This window comes from Haliaeetus albicilla, chromosome 16 (genome assembly GCF_947461875.1).
Source record: "Haliaeetus albicilla chromosome 16, bHalAlb1.1, whole genome shotgun sequence".
Taxonomy (NCBI): domain Eukaryota; kingdom Metazoa; phylum Chordata; class Aves; order Accipitriformes; family Accipitridae; genus Haliaeetus; species Haliaeetus albicilla.
In genome coordinates this window covers 20,447,706-20,471,888 of record NC_091498.1, presented here as the reverse complement: position 1 = coordinate 20,471,888, position 24,183 = coordinate 20,447,706, and the positions used below count along the sequence as shown (strand labels likewise).

At 38.7% G+C, this 24,183-nt stretch overlaps 1 protein-coding gene across 6 annotated transcripts in view; it reads left to right on the top strand.

Annotated features, from left to right (window-relative positions):
* Positions 1 to 24,183, top strand: part of DENND5A (DENN domain containing 5A) — a 70,079-nt gene that overhangs the window by 10,504 nt on the left and 35,392 nt on the right. For 4 of the 6 annotated variants that reach the window (XM_069803811.1, XM_069803814.1, XM_069803813.1 and 1 more), the window contains exons 2-5: positions 9,940 to 10,011; positions 10,606 to 10,715; positions 11,424 to 12,084; positions 19,529 to 19,716. In XM_069803811.1, coding sequence (XP_069659912.1) covers positions 9,940 to 10,011; positions 10,606 to 10,715; positions 11,424 to 12,084; positions 19,529 to 19,716 — 1,031 coding nt within the window. The remainder of the gene's footprint in view (positions 1 to 9,939; positions 10,012 to 10,605; positions 10,716 to 11,423; positions 12,085 to 19,528; positions 19,717 to 24,183) is intronic. The other 2 variants (XM_069803812.1, XM_069803816.1) reach the window with 1 other exon arrangement.

Here is a 24,183-nt window from a genome sequence, read left to right as displayed (position 1 = left end):
TTTCTTCTGCCACTTGCCTGTTCCACCTCTTCCTGATTTCCTTGAAACGGTATCAGAAAAATAAAAACAAAAGCCTTTGGTTTCCTGACCTTACAATCACAGAATACAGATGTCCTCAGCTGTTTTTTTGTTGTGCTTCAAATTCATTGTTAGTAGCATTTGAAACTATTCCAGAGTGTGTGTGGCAGTATGTTTTGTTATCAGCCAGATGAATGCTGAAACTTACATGATGGATGAATGAACTCCTAAATTTTCATTTGCCACAGAGGGCTTGGAAGAATTTATGCTATCAAAGCAATGGATGATCAAGAGATTATTTGTATCCAGTGGAGTTTACACTAAATATCCAGTTAGTGAAATGCACTCTTGTTTTTTACTTCAGTTCACAGTGACGTTCTTCGTGTTACAATTCTTGAAACATTACAATTCTTGAATTCTGGAAAGCAAAAGAAAATGGGAAAACAACAGGATCTTTTACAGTTGACAGATGAGGGTTAACTTGTCTCTGTCCTCCCTCTTTTAGTGACTGCAGTAGGAAGAATTGTATTGTCCATTGAACAAATGTATGTTGTATGCTGAAAGGAATGTGTTCTCATGGGGTTGGGATAAGGGATTGTGTTACAAGCAAGTTTGGGTTCCCTAGATGACAAATGGGTGAAAAAAAAAAAAATTAGGGCCTTTCATCACTCTGGCTATTTCCATTCTCTTCTCTCTACTTCCTCTAAAGAAAGTCCTTCAACTTTTACAGATGAAGGATGGCACTCCACCCAACGTACATTTCAGTTGCACTTAAGGTAGATACCTAAATAGAGGGCAATGTGTCCATAATGCATGTTTGCACTGTTGTTTTAGAAAGGGAGACAGCGGACTTCCTTTGCCTTTGAGCTCTTTTGTCAGGGAAAGTGGAACAGTAACTTACATAAAGAAGTTTTTAGAGGAGGTCCCAGATGTGAAAATCATAGGTTCTAGATCTGTTACAAATCCACTGGAATGACAGCTGCTAGAGACAGTGATTGAAACCCCTGATTCATTAGAGGCAGTAAATGAAACCCCTGATTCCAGTTGCTTAGGCAGCAGTGCTGCAGTAAAATGCAAGTGATCCTAAAGATTTTCTCATATGGCTAACCTGATCCACTTTAAAAACTGTTAAAGTCCCAATTCCAGTAATGAATTAACTGGTCTAATCACCACTTCAGCTTGCACTATGCCAGGTGGCCTTGCCAACAGCTGGAAGGGGGGATAGAAGTGCAGGACAGAGGGTTCATATGTTTCAGGATAAAAGGGAAGAATTCTTTTTTGTGTATGTCTGAGGAAGAGGTTTGCTGGGGAAGGGAGTCCTCTCTAATGAGAAATACGTGCAGCTCTGCTTAAGGAGGAGGAACTGAAAGGAAGGAAACAAGTCATAAACTGAAGGCATTTGTCTGTCGATGGGGTGACTGTTTGCTTACAGATTTGGCAGCTGCAGCTTTTCTTGAATCATGGTTTTTATTCCAAGAATTCTTATTTAATGAATTTCTTACCTTAGTCTGCCAAACTTTGGATGTTTATTTCCTACATTGTAGAGGGTTGTTTTTTTTTTTTCAGTTATATATGGTTTAATATTTGTTAAAGAAGGAATTGGAGAAACTTGCTGTTTTGTTTTTAAAATAAACTTTGGCTAATTATTAGTATATTAATAGCTCTCTAGGTATGTATTGAAAGGACTTTAATATTAAAATATGGGGTTCTGAAAAATCAGAGTGGTATTGCTCTCCAGAAGGCTAGGCCTGGGGTTTTTGCTTTCATTTGCTCCATACTTTCATCCTTTCTACAGTGTGGATTCCAGAAGTATGCACAGTGTTTTGCCAGCCAGCTATTTTTATTTAGACTTGGGCCATGAATTTTAGAGCTGGAGTAATTTTATGTTCAGTAAGCATAATTATTTACCTTAATACCTATAGCCTTATTGTGTGTACTGAGAGTGATTGCTGGCTGAACTGGGAATCCTATGGCTGTTTATGAAAGCTTTGTGCTTTATTATATTTTTTAATTGAAAGGATAGAATTAGGCCGTTCTCTGGATAGTGTTTATAATTCATACACTGTTCAAATCCCTTTGTTGGCTGACTTCTGACTTGCAACCCACACTTTGGAAAACCTCTACTCTTTGGCTGTCATGGTCAGCTCAGTCTCGAGCCTCCACCCTGCACAAGTTGGGATGATTTCCACCATTGCAAGATTCTTTGAACTGTGGTGTAGAACGTGTGGAGGTAAAGGGTGTGGTTATAGGGTTCTATAGGGTCTTCTGAATCCTAAGTTCAGTTTCTCCAGCATGCTGCATAGTACAGGAAAGCTGCCCTAAGTGTATGGCTCATAGTTTCTGTTGCTGGTACAGACTTTCATTGTTCTTATTCATTTATTTAATTACAGCAATATGACTGTTTCATGTTGAAGCTGTTTTGTATTTACTTCATTAAGACATTCATTTTAGTGGCAGCAGGAATTGTGTATACAGCCTCTGTATGCTAAAAGATTCCTGTATGAATGTCCTTATGTGGAAAATATAAAGTTAATGTTTTGATTGCATACTCTAATATTTTTTTATTTGAAGATGTCATGTATACAATAAATGTACATCAAGACCGAGTGAATTGAATTAATCACAGGTTGTATCACAGGAATTTAAAGAAAAGCTGATGGCAGGGTGAAAGCAACAAACCACTTAATCAGAATCATTACAGCTTTCTGGATGTCTTGGTTTTGTAATTATTTTGAGCAGATCAGCGGGTGCAATGAACAAACGAAGGTGACAGTATTAATGATTCTTTAAAATCAGTGTTGCATAACCATTTAATTATTTTATCAGGCACTTTTTCTGGTAACTAGGGTAGCTTCTTCTGACTTGCTCTTTATTGTCATAGAGGGAAAATTGAGCTAGACTCTACCTCTGAAATAGCTGCTCAAAGACCTTTTTCTAGCTAGTATGCAGGGAGAAGTCCCTGTACAGTTCTTAGTCTTGCATAATCTTTAGAGTTGCAGCACTGCAGTCACTTTCTAAAAACTAAAACCAAATAGTGAATTGACAGCATATACAAAAGGCTGTGATGCAATTTTAAAAAGTTTTGTTTGCAAAGTATCCCTGGCATTTTTGTGGATGAGGTTGCCCTTTCTAATTAAGGACAACTTAAGCCACATTGTACTGTTCAGTATAAGGTAGAACTTTATTACATGATTGGAAACTTTTCATGGCAGGGTGTGGGTTACAAAGAAGAATGATTGATTGATGTATTGAAGAGAAAAAAAAAATCTTTGTAAGTGTTAGAAGCATACTTACAAAGAAACAAACTACTCGGCAGGGAAAATTGCATTATTACAATGATGTAGAAGTTTTTTTGGAATTTGCATTAGAAATTTGCAAGCAATCCATCTGGATATGTGTTGCTTCTGTTGCTATAAGCTACCTGAGAGGACGTATATGATTGGCAGGCATAGCCTGAATTTACAGTGTATGTGTTAAGAGGTTTCAGTACAGGTCTAGCTTCTTTCATGACTACACATGAAGCTTTGACAAGGAAATATGTTACTACTTAGCATGGTTACATGCAGCTGATGATAGCAACTCCCCCATGGTTCAGGTTGTGAACAGAACTTTGCAAATGGCATAGTCAAAAAAGGGAAGGGAATGGAGTGAGAGGTGTGTGTCTGTGGTGGTAGGGTTTTAAGTCTGAATTTCCAACCCTTTAAAAAGGTCTTGTCTTCCTCTTCTGTTGAGAATTCAAAATCTCATCTTTTTCACTTACAGTAAATCCACTTTTCAGTTGAAACTTGTAATTGTTTATATATTAGGGGGGGGGTCATAAGTAATTGAAACTGCAAGTTGTACAACCTAGCCATTTTTTTTATTACTGTGTTAGGAAGACCTCCCCCCCCGCCCCCTTCCTGAAAAGGAATACAGAAGGCAGTAAATTGTATTTTTCTCTGGGTAAATCAGGAAAGAGCTAAAAATAGACCTTCAGAATTCTTTCTTTTTATTCCCCCTCAAAGCTGTGGAAAGCTTGCTAGATAGCGTTTTGCAGGTTACTGAATTGAAGAATGCTTTAGTTCATTCTAGTTTCTGTAACTTTTTTTTCTCTATATAATCTTGTAGAAAAGTGGTATCCATTGATATGGAGAGTTTCATGCAGATAACTTCCAAAGCAATGCTGTCCTGCACAGGTTGGAAACTCCATGTAGTATCTCTGAGTTTGTAAGTACTAACTCTCATCAGACCAAGACACAGACACAGCTGTCTTTTGCTCACAGGTTGAGCAGCAAGAAAAGCAATACAGATAAGAGCAGGGAGGAGCATAAAAAAGAGAGCCAGAGAGGTTGCCAGTGTACACCACAAATCTACATTGTGACGTGGCTTACGTTCAGTATTAGGTGACTCCGTAAGATATCGCTCAATAAAATGAGATGTAGTTGTTCATTGAAACGTAGGACACTTGGAGTGTATGCATTAGCTGTTCTAATGTGCTTGTAATTAGGAAGTCCAAATTACAGATGTGTAGGCCAGCATCATTTAAGGTGGTTATCCTGGTTTCAGCTGGGATAGAGTTAACTTTCTTTCTAGTAGCTGGTATAGTGTTATGTTTTGGGTTTAGTATGGGAATAATGTTGGTAACACACTGATGTTTTCAGTTGTTGCTAAGTAGTGTTTAGACTAAGTCAAGGGTTTTTCAGCTTCTCATGCCCAGCCAGCGAGAAGGCTGGAGGGGCACAAGAAGTTGGGAGGGGACACAGCCAGGGCAGCTGACCCAGACTGGCCAACGGGGTATTCCATACCATGTGATGTCATGTCCAGTATATAAACTGGGGGGAGTTGGCCTGGGGGGTGCAGATCACTGCTCAGGAACTAACTGGGCATCAGTCAGTGAGTGGTGAGCAATTGCATTGTGCATCACTTGTTTTGTATATCCCAATCCTTTTATTATCATTATTGCCATTTTATCATAATTATTATTATCATTATTATTTTCTTCCTTTCTGTCCTATTAAACTGTCTTTATCTCAGCCCATGACTTTTTGTTTTTTTCCGATTCTCTCCCCCATCCCACTGGGTGTGGGGGGGGGCTGTAGAAGTGAGCGAGCAGTTGCATGGTGCCTAGTTGCTGGCTGGGGTTAAACCACGACAGTGGCTTAAATAATGTTAGAACTAGAAGTCCGTCAGGCCTTATGGTTCCATACACTGCAAATTGTATTAGATGGCTGTTAGAGGAGTGGTGTGAGCTTCAACGCCGCTGTGGAAAGGGGCTGGTTTTAACTACATGTTCCAACTAAATGTGATGTGGTTCAACTCTTTGGTCACCTTGAGCAGGTTTGTGGTCTCCGTTATGCATGCCATTCAGTCGCATCAAGTTCAGTTCACTGAAGAGATGGGGGGTGGGTGTTGGTGAATTACCTGCGTTTTATGTGAGATTTAATCTGGTCGGTACCGAGTGTACCTTGTGAGCCGAGCTCTGCCTGCCTGAGGAAGAGCTGGGCCAAGCCGGCGGTCTTGGTAGCAGCAGCATTCGATGTCCTGCGCATCCCTCAGCCAAGGAGACTGCCTCAGAGGTTATGCCTAGCTGGTGACTTCACTTTTGATAAGCAAGCTTACTTGAAGAACTTAAGTCTTTTATGCATGTCTTTTTAAATTACATGGTAACAAAAAAGGAGAGAGCAATATGGGACTGTAATGAGGCTGACTGCCTACGTAGTGTAACAGTGGGAATAGCTTGGTTTTGCCACAGTTCAGACGGATGAAATCTTTTCAAGTCACTGGTTGCTGCAGCATCTTCACTCCTTTTTCACCTCGTGGTGTTGTCTTAGGGGCTTGGTGAAGTGTGATAGAAGGGAGAGCAAGGAAAGGGTGTTACCAAAGCCAGATGGTGGTTGCTGGTGTTGAGAAGACTGTATTACCCGGCCTGGCAGGAGCCGGGAGTTGGGCAAGCTGGCTGCAGGAACAGGAGCAGCTTCAGGAGTTACTCAGTTTTCCATGTAGGTTATTAAATAAAACTCTGCTATAGTCCCATGTTTTCTTCAGTGCAGCAGTTTAAGAACCTCTGTGTCTGGTTTACTCTTTGCATCCCTCCTGTTTTGGAGGATCCCTATGAGCTAATGAAGCTGTGGACATGGGCTAAACTGGATTAGTGAAACATTCATTTTTGTTAACCCTTCTTCATTCTCTATTTTTAATCCAAATAATTTCACTGATCCTATTTTGAGTGGGGTGCCACAGATAGTGTTTTTTCCAATGGGAAAGAAATTCTGAGATTCTCTGCTTCACTGCTGTTCTTCTGCTAGTTGAGGCATCAGGTCTTATTCTAAACTGGTGTTTGTGAATTTGTACAATGCCTAGTGAAATGATGTTTCTCTATGCTTTTATGCTATTATTTACATTAAAAAATACAGTAGGATTCTTATTGTTTTGAAGGTTTGATGTTGAGAAGCATGTTGGCCTGAAACTTCCTGAAGTATTCCTGGTGTTTTTTTCTGGCATTTTGTATGTTTATGGATTTCATATGTTGTTTGACAGTTCCTGACAAAAAATCTTAGAGTTGTAGCTATTTGGTTACTGTTTCTGCTTTAAATCCAAATTATTTGTAATTTTGTAGTCTGTGGGGTGGTTTGTATCTTCATTTTTGTAGGGCTTTTCCTATGCTGTGACAAACAGCTGAGTGATAACGTGTATGTGGGGATCATCAAAAGTGTCTGAAAGGCCTCCTTACTCTTCAGCAGGCAATACTGTGTTCCATTAAAAAAAAAAACAAAAAAACCCCTTTGACATGGAACTTGCACAAAAGAGAGAAATTATTTACAGAGAAATCATGTTTGAAGACCTCTTTATTGTAGCTCAGATCAATAAGAAAAGTACTTCCTAACTATTACTTCTGGTAGAGGAGAGGCACCTTATGAAAAGCATGATCTGATGGTAGCAGTCCTTTGATAGTTAAGTGTGGGAACTTCTACTTTGAAACTTGTGGGATACATCATAAGTTTATCAGTTTATCTTCTGTTATTTTGTCATTTTCTCAGTTCTAGAATAAAACTTTGTCCATTTGTGCTGATGCGTTTGTCTCCTGCGTTTGTTAAACCTGCTCTTGTCTTCAGTGTTTTTATTAAAATCATTTCAGTTAGTACTCAATTGATCAGATGTCTAATTCACACAGTGACAGATCTTGAAACCATGAGTTATTTTTGCCTGCTGGAGATGTGCTGCAATTGGTATTTTGCTGGAGCAGGGTGTTTGTGTTTGAGACTTCTAACTGATCATAAAGGTAGAAATTTAGGGTTAATTGCTTTTTGACTCTTGACATGAGCAAATATTGTTTGTGGATTATTTTTTTTTCCCTGTCTGTTGAAGGATATCTACTGACAAGTACTAGCTACTTAGTGAGAAAAGTGCAGGGGGAGGCTAAGCGATGGACTTGCTGGTGCTCAGGTTCTCTTTAGTTGTAATGGCAAGAAAATAGGGTGGCCAGTGTCCTGGAGTTGCGCAGATCACCTTTCTGTTCCTGGGTTGAACTTCCCAGATGTTGTTGGTGAGCTGTCACTTGAGATTCTCTGCCCTATCAGTATCTTTGGAAGTCAGTGTTGCCCAATCTGAAGGTCCAGTGGTTTGCTGTATTATAAGCTTTAAGGTTCTTACAAAAAGAGGTAGCTAAAGATGGAAGACTGTGCTGCTGTGAAAGAGAGAATGAGCATCATACTCGCGCAGAACTCAACGCGACAAATATGATATTGGAGGTGGGTGGCCCTAGAAAAGAAGTGTAATATGGAGGCACTCTGGCAAGAGCAGTGTCTGTGCAGCAGCTGAATTGTTTGATGAATTACAGGAAGGCATGTAAGCGTTGCCTTATGTTTCTGTCTGGATCAGAACTTGGTGGGTTTCCAGAAATCAATTTCAGTACTTTCATAAATTATAGACAGACTTCAGGTCTAAAAAAATTTACGTGTGTGTTGGACAGAATACCTCTTCAGAGGAGATGGACAAGGCTTCTTAAAATATAGAAGCATCCATTCAGTGTTGCTCTTTTATCAGAAGGGGAAAGCAGCGTCATGTATTTTGCAATATTAATCATCTTAATGAAAAGGTCTTTGAGTCACAGATTTTATTTCAAAAATATGCATGACCTTGCACATAGGTGAACCCAGTGACTGTGGTATGTGGTTTCCAAGTTCAGGAGAAAATTTGGTCTTCAGATATTTTCTCCCTTATATGTATGTGGAAGAAAAAAAAAACCAGGAACAAAACAGCTTAGCAAATGTCTCAGGTTTTTCCTTGGTTATCTAAATGCTGACATTACATCATCTGCACGGATGTAAATATAGAAAATAGTAGGTGTGTTAAATCTCTTGACTTATTTTTAAAACCTCTTTTACAGAGGACTCTCTTTACTTGAGTGTATGTTTGTGTCAGTAAATAGCCATGTGGCATTATGTCTATTTTTTCTTTTTTTGGGAGATGGGAAGTTTCTTTAAATGCTAATTTTCATCTTTTAAGATTGTTTTTAGCTCTTGCGGAAGTGCTGTTATGTTTTCTGTCATTGACTCTGCTCTTTCCCAAGTAGGTTGTATTTCAGTGAAGTTGTGTTTCTGTTTTTTCCTAACTATTCCTCTCTATACGTTTCAGATTTTCCCAAATAGGCTTTTTATTTCTCTCTGAACAATGGTATTATTGAACAAAGTAATAAATAATGTATCTGTGTGGTTTTGTATGAAAATCAGCTGAGCTGTTGATTTTTCAGACAAACGGGAAAAACAATCCCTCCTTTAATTTTAGTGCTAAACCCCAGAGGATTAGCAAAATAGATGGGAATATTTTGGCTATTGTAAGACCTGTCCTAGGTCCTGATTCAGAATAAGTTCCCCGTTTGAGGTAGTATTTAAGACTTGGTTTAAACAAAATCCAGACTTACATGACTTCTCAGCTGTCAAAGGACTTCTTAAACATTCCATGGAAATGAAGTTTTGTTTGGTGTAATGTGTTTGTTAAGTTCTTTATTGTATATAGACACTGTTTTAACAATCTCTGCATATGGCTACTTTGTCGAATTAAATGTTGTATGAAATAAAGGTTCTAAGTTGGCTTAGAAATTGAACTTTAAATATTACTGTAAAAGTACAGAACAAACCCAACCAATTCTGAAATCAATTTGTATTGCCATGTAATTGCTGCATGTAAGAAAACAAGTGAGGAGTTGAAGTGTGTTTTCTCTTTTGCAGGTGTTGCTGAAATAGTTTGATTTATTTAAAGCATATGATTTCATGCAATTGTGCTTGATTGTTAGTGCAGCTGTCAACAGCTGCATGCTCATTTAGCTAATTGCATTCTAGTAGGATAGCTAAGCTTATTTTAAGATACGCAGTTGTGCGCTTTTTTTTTTTAAAGCAACTACACATATTCAGAAGATTTACTGCAGAAAGTTCTGTGTTATCACAATGAACAATCATTGCTTTAGAGGAAATTTGAGACCTTATAAACAAGACTCTTATCAGCCAGTCTAGTGTGTGGATAGCATCTGTGAAAAGTTGGACAATGCCACCTAAATGCATGTAGTTCTAAAGGCCTTGCAATGGCCTTGTCCTTGGGGTTAATTTCATCATCTGCTCTTTGGAATTATTTTATGGTTTAACATGTAAAGCTTTCATTTAACAAGCAACTAATTTGTATTGCTGCATCAGTGTTCTGGTTGTGTATACAGGAACTATGCGCTTCTGTTACATACTGATCATCTCCTTCAAGAAATATGTACCTGAAATGAGAAATTTGTATGAAGTTGCATATGTATAAAAAGCATATTAGGAGAGTAGACTATCTATTATGCATGCTAATTCTGTGTAGAATACTTGCATGTTTTTTGCTGGTATGTGTTAGCTACATAATTACAGTCAACAGTATGAAATTTATAATGCAGTGTTGTTTTTATTTGTTATATAGCTTTATGCCAGTATATACAGGCCTCTAAAACCCGAGATGGTGCCAGCCGTTTCATTTCAAGTGCAACAGAAGGTAAAGGAAAAAGTGTGGGGAAAAAAGCGCACAATTTTTTTGTTCATCTGATACCCTATCTTCACGGGCATTTATGTGGTTCTTGATCTTTTAACCTTCTAGACTCTCTCTTCACAGCTAACTTCTTGTAATACATGGTTGATACCCTTTTTTTCCTGTCTTGAAGAAGAAATTAAGTGATGCCACTTGTATGTCTATCTTAAACTTGCATCATCTTTGCATCTTGTCTATTTGTGCTTTTCTTCAGTAACAAAATTCCACTGAAACTGAAGCTTTAGATATGTTTTAACAAGAATCTGAAATATCTGAAGAGTAGCTTAGAGAATTGCTGTCATGACCACAATCTCAGGATAGTTGCGCTTAAGGAAAAGCACAGATACTTAACGACATAGAAATGTTACAATGCTAATCCTTGCTAATATCTGCGGTCTGATTATTTGCTAACTAACTGTCTTGCATTTTCTGTTTCTCTTAAAAGGAGTGTGCTTAATTCACTTATCCTCGCATCTACCTGCTGATGTCCTGCTTTTTGGCCTTGTTTGAGCTTAAAAAGAGAATGAAATATTTACTTCTGTATTTTTCCTTTACCTGCAGGGGAGAACTTTGAACAGACTCCGTTAAGACGCACATTTAAATCCAAAGTTCTTGCTCGCTATCCTGAGAATGTTGAATGGAACCCTTTTGACCAGGATGCAGTGGGAATGGTCAGTATCGCTTTATGGCTTTTGTTTTTAAGACAAAAACCTACCGACCTTAAAAATTGAAGGCATTCATCTGTGTTTTATTTGACAAAAAAAGTGTCAAGTCTTTTGTAGATTAGAAGTAATCATTAATTTCTCTAAATTGTGCAGGCTCAAAAGGCCTTTTCATTTAATTGGGATATTTTTTTAAAGGAAATTAAGTTAAAACATCTAAGTGGTAAGTCCCTAGGAGAGTTTTTTGTCCTTTTACAACTGTTTTGTTACATTCTGGAGAATTGGTAGAGAAATAAATTAGACTGCAGTAGATGAATCTTCTTTGTGCATGATTTTTCTATTTAATGGGATATGGTGTGGTTTCTTAACTTGGATAAAATATAGTACTTTTCTCTGTCAGGTTTCTGGTCTTAGTGACCAAAATACTTTCCTTTATCTGAGTTTGAATTCTGTTACTTTATTCCTGTTGAGGTTGGTAGCGAAATAGTTATGAGTTTCAATAGAAACTGCATAAAGGCCTTTAATATGTTCCTTTAGTTTTTCTGATTTAGATGCATATTACTGTATTGTACAGAGATGTAACACTTAATAGAATTTAAAGTGAAATGCGATGGCATTCTGTGGATTCTAAATCCTATTTTCACCAATGCTTCTGGAGGCAGGGGGAGAGAAAAGTGTGTTTTAATGGATATTATCTCCCCTCCCCCTTTTTTATAGCTGTGTATGCCTAAAGGGCTTGCTTTCAAGACACAAGCAGATTCCAGAGAACCTCAGTTCCACTCTTTTATTATTACTCGTGAAGATGGCTCACGGACATTTGGATTTTCTCTCACGTTTTTTGAGGAAGTTACTAGCAAACAGATCTGCAGTGCGATGCAGACATTGTATCATATGCACAATGCTGAATATGACATTCTTCATACTCCACCCACAAATGACAAAGATAGCTGCAGCAGCACTGGAGACTGCAATGGCACTTCTGTTTCAAAGCTACAGCGTTTTAACTCCTATGACATCAGCAGAGACACACTCTATGTCTCAAAGTGCATTTGTCTGATTACTCCAATGTCTTTCATGAAAGCTTGTAAGAAAGTTCTAGAACAACTTCACCAAGCAGTGACTTCACCTCAGCCGCCACCTCTACCTTTAGAAAGCTACATCTACAATATTCTCTATGAGGTTCCTCTTCCCCCAGCAGGAAGGTCATTAAAATTTTCAGGTGTTTATGGACCAATTATCTGCCAGAGGCCAAGCACCAGTGAACTACCATTATTTGATTTTCCAGTTAAAGAAGTTTTTGAATTGCTTGGAGTAGAAAATGTGGTTCAACTCTTTACCTGTGCCCTCTTGGAATTTCAGATACTGCTTTATTCACAGCGTGAGTACTTGGTTTTTGTTTTCTTATCTTGTTGTACTGGCACAAGGTCTTTTCGTTTCTTGAATTTAAAAAAACAACAACACAAACAACAGAATAGCTGCATTAAAGTGGCATTAGCATGCTAATGCAGTCAGGCTGATCTGTGTGCAGGTTTTAATGTAAAGAAAAGAACTGGAGTTGTAAAGAGAGCCGTTGCATTGGCTCCTGTTTTTAGACACCTAAACTTAAAACTTTGGGTTGTCACATAATCTCTCGTATTAATGGACTGACTGTCCCCTTTATTGTTGTCTCTGGAAACATTGTGCTGTTGGATAGAGTAGTATGCCTTCTCCCGTGTTCTTCTACAGCTGCTTAGCTGAATTCCCCCCTACCTCTGCCAAACTATCCATGCATTTTGAGGAGATACTTTGTTAATTGTATATGGTTCTGAAGAAGAATTAATGATGCAAATACTGTTTTCTCTTTGAGTACCCAAAGTCACATTTCAGTTGTTACTTTGAAATAAAATTACCTGAAAAAAATTTATTTGACTGAATTTAAATCCCAGATCTCTCTTAAGGCCTTGAAACAGTTATTGCTGAAGTCACATAAATAAAGCTTGCTTTGAAAAGAATAGGCAGCAGCTCAGCTGAAATAGCATCTGTTTATCAATTAATAAGTAATGTGGTAGTGGTATCCATTTTCTGCACTGAAGTTTGTGAATACCGGGCTTCTTACTCTGCATCCTGTTACTCTAACACAGAGTATGTGGAGTTATGCCAAAAGATAATTTTTCTACTTTTTTTTTTTTTTGTCTCAAGCTGGCTAATATTAGTCCAGACCCACCCATCCATAATGGTGTGCTTTAAAGTAGACAGACTGCATTTTGAACACTGTTTTATAGTAATGGTAAAGAAGCCTAGAAGACCACAAGAAAAATGCAGGGATAGTCCATGGTGTTACCAAAATCTGGTTTTGGTATTTTCTTTCATTGAGCTGTCACTGAAATATGTAGAATACAAATGGTAAGTATTTATAAAAATATAACCTGCAGTTATTAGCAGCATTCTTTCATTAGCATGAAATACAGACGTTTTGTGTGTTGAGATGTGTGCATAGACTAAGGCCAAAGATGGATTTTGTGTGTATTGTCAAGGTGATTAAAAGTGTGTAATGGCAGCAGGGTATTACATTGCAGCTGTTGCATTGTATAGACACTGCTAACTACCAGAGAAAAACTATACAGTAATTCAAACACAGTCAAAAAACCTTACTGTACTCAATAGTGGTTACTCTCTTGGATTTAAAAAACAAATTGCTTTTCTTTTTATTCATAGAAAATGTAGAAATACTTGCCTAGCAGACAAACTTCTTTTGTGGTTTCTCCAGAAATGGATTAGGCATTTATATGTTTGAGATGTAGGGACAGTTTGTTTATGTGGGTATCTGTGTCCCACCACTGGAAGATTGAAACACCAACTCTTCCATCTGACGAAGAACGCAGTTCAGTTGGCCTGTAGTTGTGCTTGAGAACTCCTGTGGCAGAAGAGCATGTGCCTGGCTGGTTGGAAGCACCGCAAGAAAAGCAATGCGTGCATTGCCGTATTGGAACAGTGTTCCCTGATCTCTTCTGAGGCCATCGCGTTTTAAGTACTCTTTTCTCCTGGGCTGGAACTCAGCTCGCTTCTGGACTAGTCTTCTGTATTCTGGCTTCTCTTTCCAACTCATATTAATAGGTTCAACTTTTTTTCTTGGACACTTCCCAACTTCCCAAGTGTCTGATCAGTGGCTAATTGAAGAAGCTTAAAATAGCTCTGGAACACTCGAGTTTCTTGTCTGCACACACAGACACGGGGAATTCAGAGGGATCCATGCAGCTGGAGGCCTGTGGGCCTGGCTCTTTAGGACAGTTTCTGTCCACTATTTCCCTGCCTTGCCCCAAGCTTTGGCTGAGTTGGGCTGTGTTGCACCTTGTGGACGTGCCTTGTCTCTCTCTATCAAGTTCTCACCTATGGTTTCTGGCTGAAAAGTCATCTTCTATTGGAAGAAGAATGTTAGTTACTTGGTTGCTGACTTTTGGCCCTCAGTTTTGGCAATCTAGCTGTGACAGTGCCTCCTCAGTAATAGTGGCCATAGTTTTTTGAAATGTAGCTTCTCTTAAGTACTTTCTGAGGGGTCTAATCACTGAATTTTTTTTTTTTTAACCTGCTGGTTTTTTCTTAAAAAAAACCTTTGGTGCAGTTTGCTAACACTCCGAATACTTTCGAAGCTCCTAGTGAGTTAATAACAGAAGTTTACTGCATACTGCTGGTGTTGCCAACAGCCAAGCTGAAGACTTCTAAAATGCTTTTGAAACACATGTACTTTATTTTCATATTACTTGAAATGGGAGCGTGAAGTATTTTGAAATTCTAGAAAGTCAGCTTTTGCTTCCTGTAATTTCTGTTTTTTGTCTTTTCTAATGATGGTAGTCTGTTTTCTTCTACATGGCAGTAAATTAGAAAACTGTTTTAGTAAATCAATTGCTTGCTTCACTTAGAAGGATATCAGTAGGAAACTGGAACTTCTGACTGAGGTTCTGATTGTCTATACCTTTACTTAATGGTTCTTTTTTAATTCTGCTCTTTCTTCAGTATGGTTGACTAACATCTGTTTTTTGCTGTTTGTAAAGCAGGGAATGTTGAGTGGAGATAGAGATGATGGTGCATTCAGTTCTAAGTGGAATCAGAAATTGCTTGAACTTTTGTAAGGCCTTGCTCATGTTCTTGCATGTGCAGTAGTGTGAGGTCTACGTTGTCCTTCAGAATATAAATCTTAATATTTTTTTTTAATGTCCTTTGGTTTTGTTAAATCTCTTGGTGCTCAAACCTGTGACAATTGAGGTGGTTGGGATAATTTCTCATTCTTCTAGGTGAGATGAGATTGCAATACTCATTGGGTGGATTTAGATTTAGAACAGTACATGTCAGAACCAGAGGGTTTGCTTGTAAGATTTACTTTTCTTAAAAAACAAACAAACAAAAAAAACCCAAACCCCAAAATGAAACCCCAAAACTCTTGGAGGACTTTGCTGCCAGATGCAATCCTTTTTGAAACAAATTATTTAGCATCTTAAGTTGCAGTCAGTCCTTGGAATAGGAGTAACTTGGCAGTGAACATGTTTTGCTTTAAGATTCCTTTGACATGTTTCTGACTTTATGCTTCTGGAAATTCTTCTTTTGTCCCACTATATTGGCACAGCCTATATGTTTTGGATCAGTGTAAGCCAAAAGTAGGGAATGAATACCTTGATTTGATTGTCTTCTTGAGAGGGTTGTCTCCCATTTGGAAAAGTGTCAGAGGAATGCAGGTGCCTATAGACAGTGAAGAATCTGAAGCTGCTCCTAGTGCTGAGCCAGTGCCGAGGAATGCTGGCAAAGAGGCAGTGAATGCTGGAGGCTGCCAGTAGTGCCCTCACCAGATTACTCTGTGGGACCTGGTTTGCATTCCTGCAATTTGTGTTGCTCTTGTATCTGTGAAATGGACTTATTCCTTATCTCTGTAGAGCACCTAGAGCTCTTCTGAAAAGTGTGCACTGAGTTAAGACAGCTGTGAAATCTGCTTGGAGGTGATTTTCTGGACAGCTAAAAACAATAAAAGGAGAAATGTAGTCCACCACTGCCACAGACTATGATCTTGAACAGGTTTTATTTTCTGCATGTTTGCTGTCCGCTGTGATTTTTAAGTACAAATAAAGGGGTTTGGTTTTCTGCTTTGCTTTGCTTTTGAATTACTCCTCCCCATCTTTGTTTTACTTGCTTAAAATTATGTTCACTCTGGAGACTTAAAGTATTAGTTTTATTTCTTTGCAGTATTAGTCTCGTGTTGCCCAACTGTAATCTCTTACCCAAGACATTTTCTTCTTATGCCTCCAATGATTTAGGAAACTTAGTGCTTGGTGCAGGCATCTTTAATCAGCCTGCCAGACACAAAAGTGAACACAAATAGGAAGTACTTTGACCCACTGCTTCTACTAACCACCGTTCTTTCTTACTGCAGTTACAGGTTTTTTGAAGTAAAAGGCCCAATTTAAAGAAACGTATGTTTTCTGTAAGGAGTCTGACATACTGAATACCTGTGCTCAGAAAAATTTGTTGAAGAATGTTTCTTTTACACCATGCTTTCTACTATGAACAGACATGCCTAAAGCAAACTGTCCAGGCAAGGCTTTATTATGGTGGCTCAACTGCATTGCATGCTACCTATCCATAGGGACTGTGTATATAATTTTTTCCCCTTCTGTTCCCCTTCAGGTTAAAGAGAAGCTTAATCTTGGCAAGTAACCCATCTTTCTGGTTTATCCTTATACGGTCTGAAGTTATGCAAACTTGTCTGTGGTAATGGTCACCACTGTAGGGGCAACGCTGTGCCTTTAAAGCAGCAATATGGGAGTTGCATGCGGAATGGAAATTACTTGACAAATACAACAATATTTCATTGTGATTCATGAAGTAGGAAGATTAGAAGGAAAACATATTCCAGAATATGATCGTGTAATGGTTTTAAATTTGGCCAAGTCAGAGAATTTCTGTAGGCACTTGAAAGACCTCTCTGGTAGAATGTGAGAATGGAGGGGTGGAATCATGGTTATTATGGCTGCCACCTTTTTCCCATCCTGCTCCTCTCTTTCCAGACCCAAGACCCCTCAATTCTGCTTTTCCCTGGATTTACTTGCTTTTTACAGATAAATACAAATGTCTAGGTATACTAGATATAGATAAATACTAGTGTAAATAACTTCTCATACACGCTTTAATGTATTTTACCTACAGTAATTGGTTAGGAGAACAAATCAGCCTTTTTCTGTGTTCTTAAGTGGCCATGTTAAAAAGTAGTGGATTTTCTTTTCCTTGCACAGTGATCATTTAAGTACTTTCCAAACTAATAGCGCACTAGTGGTATGTCATTTTTTCCCTACTAATGCTGTTGTACAATGCAAGGCCAAAAGACTCTGTGTCATTTGCACCAGAATAAGCATATTACGGTTTCAAAAACAAGAGCAAGACCACTACTGAAACGCTTCTTCCCTCTTTTAAATTTTTTGTTGTTGTTATTTTTAAATCTTACATAATGCTTAGGTACTACAAGTGTGCTGCTTGCTTCTGTTTTAAAACCAAAAAACCTCCATACCCTCTCAGGATAGGTATAAATTAAGAAAACATTTAAGTTATTTTGGTTTATGTTTGCAGGCTTCTTGCCTTTGTCCTTGCCTTTTGCTAATGCTCCTGATGAGCATAAAGTCTACAGAATGTAGTCATTGTTACTTGCAGGCTGTGACCGTGCAGGCCAAATAGCTGGGAATGGCTTAAGCTATGTGGATATCCAGGGTCAAGACAGCTATATTTGCAGATAACTACGCTGCAGGATGTAGCTGCTGAGTGGGTAGAAATTCTGAATTATTGATGTTACTTTGTAATTAAATTGAAAGGCTAATACTAAAGTTAGCTTAATGATGGAGGGCGAAGTTGTATTTAAATTAGCCAGCAAGATAAGACAGGGAGGTTTTGTGTAGTAAGAAAACACTGTTTCTATTCTGAGACTTGTTCTTTCAAATAAACAAGCTGAATATGAACCAGCTGGAATGTTTGTATATCTATGGCTACATTTAAAGTTTCTTTTAAAGCTGAAGAAAATAGGGTATGGAATGGATTCTTCTTCTTCCCAAAGCTTATCATTAATTCATCACTTCTTTGCAGTCAGGCTGTGATTAAAGCTGCAAACTAGTAAGTCATTGTGTAGGCAGAAACTGGTGTCCAGGCAGAATAGGGGAGTGCTGCTGGTGATGTTCAGTGATTGTTCTTTAGTGTGTTTCAGTCCAAGTAAGCTTTTGGCAAAAACTTTAAACTGTTTAAGCTATTCTTGCTTGTTTTGATTGAAGGCTCCTTCAGTCACAGTCATCTACTGTGAGGCAGTGACAAGTAGCTCTGTGCAGTAACCTCTTCTCCCAGCAGAGCTTGATCTGAAAAGAAAAATCAGAAGCCTAGATTGCAGAATTATGACTGATATTAGCAAAACCTGTGTGGAATTCCTCTTGGGTTGTGGGACTCTTTGCAGACCCCAAACTCTGCAACTTTGTCTTCAAACAAAATTGATCATGAATGCCAGGAACTGAATTTCTTCTGTTATCTGAAGTCTGAGTGGAGGATGGCTAACAGATAGAATTAAAGCCATAACCTTAGAAAGTGCCCAGTTAAGCTTAATTTTTCTCTAGAGCATTTGTTTAGAACAGATGTTATTATTGCAGTTTTCATCTGCACTCCGCAACAGCGTGCAACAGCATGCAACAGCTTCAGAAACCTCAACACCTGAACCTGTGCATTCAAGTGTCTTTTCCAATTTCATAGTATCTGTACTTTTATGAACATGTTAGGAGAAGACATGCATACCCCACACCCCAACACATGTACAAATGATAATGTTTTGGTTTTTTTTTTTTCCCTTCCTCTTATTCCCCCCCTTTCCTGGCTGGAATTGGATATTGTTGCAGTAACATGAAAAAGGCATCCTATGTTTCCAGTTTATACTATATTTATAGCTTGACTGAAGGTAGGAATTGTCTTAGTCTTGTGACCTTGCTTTTTGCAGTCTGGCAGCTCAAAAGCAATCTGAATGTTTTAGCAGTTGTACTAGACCAAACACTCTGAGTTCATTTGGTGTTGCCTCCTCCTTTACAGTGCATAGATACCAAAAACCATTAAAGATGATTCTGCAGTATAAAAGAGGAGGGCGAGATGTTGGCCCAGCATACTGCAATGTTAAGTACTCTAGCCACCAGCTGCTGAACAAAAAGATCTTTTGGTATGCATGTTGCACAGGTGCATTTAGTACTGCTGTTAAATTCTAGGCGAGATGAGTTGTTTTTACATTGAACTGAGACTTTGGTCGTACATGGCAAAGGATAAACGAAGCTGATGGTTTTTATTTTCTACACAGTTATTTCAGTCACACTGTTGGGTTGGCTACTATACAGCATGCTTTATAGACATTTAAACACTTTTTAAAAAATGTTTATCTGAGAGATACCAGATGCCTTGGGTTTCATCCAAGGCTTCCATAGAAAGCCATAAGCGCAGAGAAGAGAAATTATTTCCGATGTGTTTTTTAGCCATTACAATACTGCTTCCATACTCAAACTGGTGTTCCTGGTAACCCTGGTATAGATAGCAGAAGGTGACTTAATGGATGCTAAGACTCAATTTGCTCATTTCCATATGACTTGTAGAATGACCTACTTTGCGTTGAGCTCTCTTTGTTGTTTCAGCAAAATGTGCTTGGGCGTACAAGTCTGGGCTTTCATTAAGATGCCGCTCAGCTAGTACTGGGGTTTGTGGTTTCTGTTTTAGAGCAAGCTCACATTTCTTTAACTTAATTTCATTTACTTAAGAATGTTTTTGAAAGAAATTTTTTTTCCCTTGATCTTTTTCAGATTATCAGAGACTGATGACTGTGGCAGAGACCATCACAGCACTAATGTTTCCATTTCAGTGGCAGCATGTGTATGTTCCTATCCTTCCAGCATCCCTCCTTCATTTTCTAGATGCTCCTGTCCCTTACCTCATGGGCTTGCACTCTAATGGGCTGGATGACAGGTCTAAGCTGGAACTTCCTCAAGAGGTGAGAGGAGCTCGTCTCGATTCATTAAATATTGTACCTGACTATGAGTGAACTGAGAAATGAGCCAAAACACTAGTGCTAACTGTAACAGCCGTTGTGAAGTTCTTGCTGGCTCTGGTTTGGGATAGCTCTTATTTTATTTTTTGGAGATGCTGGTGAAAACCTGGTGAAATAGATAAATAAGCCCCTGTTTTGGAAATTGTATGCTCTGAAAAAATTAAACTGTAATTTTACAGGTATTGTTGCAGTGGGATTACAGAAAGAACATTTTTGTGCGGCAAAACTTAGCCCTGTAGTGCTAGGAAATGCAAGAAAGTGCAGTGTGAATTCACCAGCTGTAGCCAAAAGGCCATAGAGCTGCTTCTGTGTGGTGCTGAGTGAGCAAAGCGTGACTGGCTTCAGCGCTGCGCTGGTTCCTGGCTGCACGGGATTAGGCTGGGTTTCCTTGCACTGCAGTTCTGGGTTGGGGTTGGCTAACATGGACCCAGCCCGTCAGGTGTCTGCACCAAAACTATTTTGAATTTTCTTGTAGCATGCATACTTCAGTCTGCAGCAGAATGTCAGCATATACTTGAGCAAACTGGTGCTAATTGAGATAGTGCTCAGGAAGTCCTCCCTTGTAGTGATGCTCTGTTAACACCAGCCACTGTATAAAGGAGGAGCGAGCGGTCTGTAAAGGTTCTGCAGCTCATACAAGGGGCTAGGACTATGTTCAAACTGCTTAGAGGTTGTTTTTATTTGTTTCATCCCACTGTTCGCTTCACAAATATTCTTTTTAGGGACACGCCAAGAGAGAGTTTAAGAGCTGGTTGTGAGGATCAAGGGACCCAGAGTGGTTGAGCACTACCTGAGGTAGCAAAGGAAACGTCTGCAGGAGCCAGTGACCACCCGTGGGAAGTGTGTGAGGTGGCTGGCGTCTGGCTGGCTCCGGAGGCAGTTCCATCAGTCATCTGAGTGACTTCCCTCCTTGAGCACCATCGAATGGTTTATTTGCTCGTCTGTGTAGAAAATGCTGAGTGTTACAGTATGGTCTGGCTGGCTGTTGTCAAGAAGCTGGACACCTCTGTCAGGTAGCCCTGTGGGAAGCAAGCGCTTGCAGAGTTACTAGCTGCAGAACACAGCTCTGGCCCCTGCTAGCCTGCTTACTTGTAGGTGTAACTTTGTGGGGGAGGGACTGGGTAAACCATGGGAAACACCCTACTTACAGGCACTGGTAGGATTCTCTCTCTCTGCCGTTTTCTCCAGTTGTCTGTTTTCTTCTATTATCATTTACATTACTGGGAAAGCAGAAGTGTGGCAGGCAGAGGGTTTTGTGGTGGTGGTTTTTATTTTCATTATCAGGCAGTGCTGCAACATAGCTTGATGCAGAAAAACTTCTTTAAAAAGCTGCGTGAAATTAAAGACAAGATATTTTTGTGAACCTCCAGTCTGGTCACCATGCCAACATTGCTCTTTTTCTCAAATCCATATGTTGATAGTTTTCATTTGTTTTTCCTGGCAAGTTCAAAGGAAAATTTCTCTTCAAACTATGTTATTTTTTCTATGAAAAGTAAAGTATTTAATCTCTTGATTTCTTTCTTTTCTCCTTCTCCTTTTTTTTTTCTTCCCCCCCCACTGGCATAATTAATAACAGAGTAGTCTATGTTCTTGCCATGAAAACAGTCTATTGCTTTGGTTTACTACATTTTTACAAAATTCTGGATGTACTGGCAGGCCTAATTAATATGGTTAGTATACTTTTTAGAAAGAATAGCTGGTGAAGTAAAATGCCTGTGTGGGTATGCATGTTAATATGCACCATGGATGTTTTCACTAATATAACAAGCTTCTAAAAGACTGTCCTCCTTTTGTTAAAAAAAAAAAAAAAAAAAAAAATCCTCATTTTAAAATCACTGTAATACTTCCAACTAAATAACATTTTAATTTCAAATAGGTATTTCAATTATTTAAAAGATAAATGGTTTTGAGGAGCTTTATCAGCTTACTTTGGAGGTTTAAAGTAAGGTAGTTGACCTATTTTTAGATGTTAAAAATGAAATCGAAGTAGTATTAAAAAAAAAAATCTGGCACCTCAATTTACATTTTGTTTATGAAGGTGGAGGAGTAGATTTTTGGTAGTATCTTACAGGGAACAGAATTGTCTGGGAGGGCAGGGAGGGGAAGACACACAGGACATATCAGGAGCAATGTGCCCATGTGATGGAATTTGCTGCAGGACTTAAACTTGCCCTTTTGAAGCTTCAGCTTTTCTCTTTCTTATTCGACAAGTGAGCTCTTAAAGCTTTGTGCACGATGAGTATGAGTTAGTCTGAGAATTCCCCTTGGTAGTCACTGCTGAGTAAGGTTTCCTGTGAACTGTTAAGTCCTTAGCACTGCAGGCTGAGAACGTAGCTATGGCATAGAAATGGGCTTGAACATGTGCTGGAGACTTCAAAGATGACTAAGAAGTTATCATATACCAGTAGATTTCCTTATCTGAGAGGCAAAGTAGACCAGGAAGAACAGGAGCTCACTATTGTTGAGACTTTCATTGTAGAGGGTTTACTTTCAAAAAAACAACAAAACCCCCACACCCACACACACCCCAACCCCCCAAACCCTGCTGTTGCAACAAGAAGTAAGTGGACCATTTTAAAATGTAAAGCAGAATTCAAAGTGCGTGCTGGTCTCACTAAGTGAAACTATTGGTCAGTGTCAGTATTTCTGATGTTAATAATTTAATCAGTCAGCTTTAATATATTTAGAAGTGAAGATTACAGGTTCATCTCAAAATTACTTTGCTTTATGATTAGGTTTTCAGATACCCTTCACTTAAAGAGCGAAAGAAGCTCTACGCTAATTCCTGACATAGAAACTGACAAGGAACATGCATAAAATGTGGTGGTGTAGAATAGAAGAAAGGGAGCATATGGATTCTATTATTTGTACTTCAGTAAAGACAAATTTATCATCAGTAACAAAAGGGATATTAATATTTAACATTCCTTATCTCTCAAGTTTGGACTGTGTATGATCCTTTATGAAATTATCAGGGTTATATGAGGAACTTAATTTCCAAATCCCGCCTCCGGGCTCCTGATTCATAGATGTGGTAAGTATCAGAGTTTTCCTTGCTTATTGCAAAGGGAATATAGAGAGCTGTTCTATGTTCTAATTTATTCTGAGTTCTGAAAAAAAAAAAATTTTTTTTTTTTGCCTTTGTCTTGAAACTGCAGAAACTACATCTCTGTTGCTAATCTGTTTACATGGATGCATGGGACAGCTGCTGTTGAAGAAAGAAGTATCTAATTTAGACAAGGGCTGAAGAAGTGAGCTTTGACAGAAGATCTAGTTAGTGCTTCTCAGTTGAAGGGCATTGTGGAAGAATATAATACTCCTATCTAGCATAGCAAGGATGCCTCAGTGTCACTGTAGACTTCTTGACTGTGGTTTTATAATGAAGTTTTAAAAAGACTTAATTTGTCTCGCTCAAAGTGTTTTAGGCTAATATATGTGAAAATACTATCTGTCCTAACTCGGTCAGGTTTGGTTTAAGTCTTGCACACATATGCCATAAGACTCGTTTTGGTTTGCTTGTGGCGGCGGTCTCCCATATTTTGGTCACATCTGGTGCTTTAAGGGAATGCTTTACCATGGGAGCATGGAAACTCAGCTGTACCCTAGAATTTGATGCGTTGTCAGATGATGATTAAAATTTTCAGCAAAATAACCGCGTTAGTACAAAATTCAAGTTTAGACTATCCCTTGGGTACATCAGAAAACGGTGCCTGATGGAGAACTCAAATGAGTTCACCGATGACTTGAAGACGTGACTGTGGCCCAGTAAAATTGTAGAAAAGACTTGAGGCTTACTGTAGGATTGAGTTTCTTGTACATGTCAGTGATAGCGCACTTAAGGTTAAGCTTGTTCTTATACATATTGCCACTTTGCTGAGGGCTCTTTCTGTATGCATGAGCATCCTTGTGGTTTCACTGATAGCTGCATCAGAGGCTTGTAAGGAACGCAGAAGAGAAACGTGGGGGGCATGGGAGAAGTCGTGCTAGAAGAAGGTGCTGCAGAAATCAAAGGGGAAGGAAAGAACATGTAGCTGTTTCAGATGTTGCTGGCAAAAGTGTGGTTTGTTTATCGGTAGAATTGATCAAAAAAGCGGTTAAACTAGCTTTCTTGCAGATCGTAAACCTAGCAAGTACTAAAGAAAGATTGTTTTTTGATGTGTCTTTGAATTTCCTTTTAAAGAAACTTTTGCAGTGCTATAGCAATGTATTTTTAACAAGCAAGTTAATCTGAGCCATTTTGTGCTACTGGATTTGCATGTGCATCTCACCACTCTGTAATGCACGAGAATGGTGGAAATTGAAATTATTTTGAATGAAAATAAGCAACACTGAGTCTCCCAGCACTGGATAAATCAAACAAAAGCAGTATCTCATTAAAAAAGCTTGGGTTTTAGTGAAGTGATCCCAAGG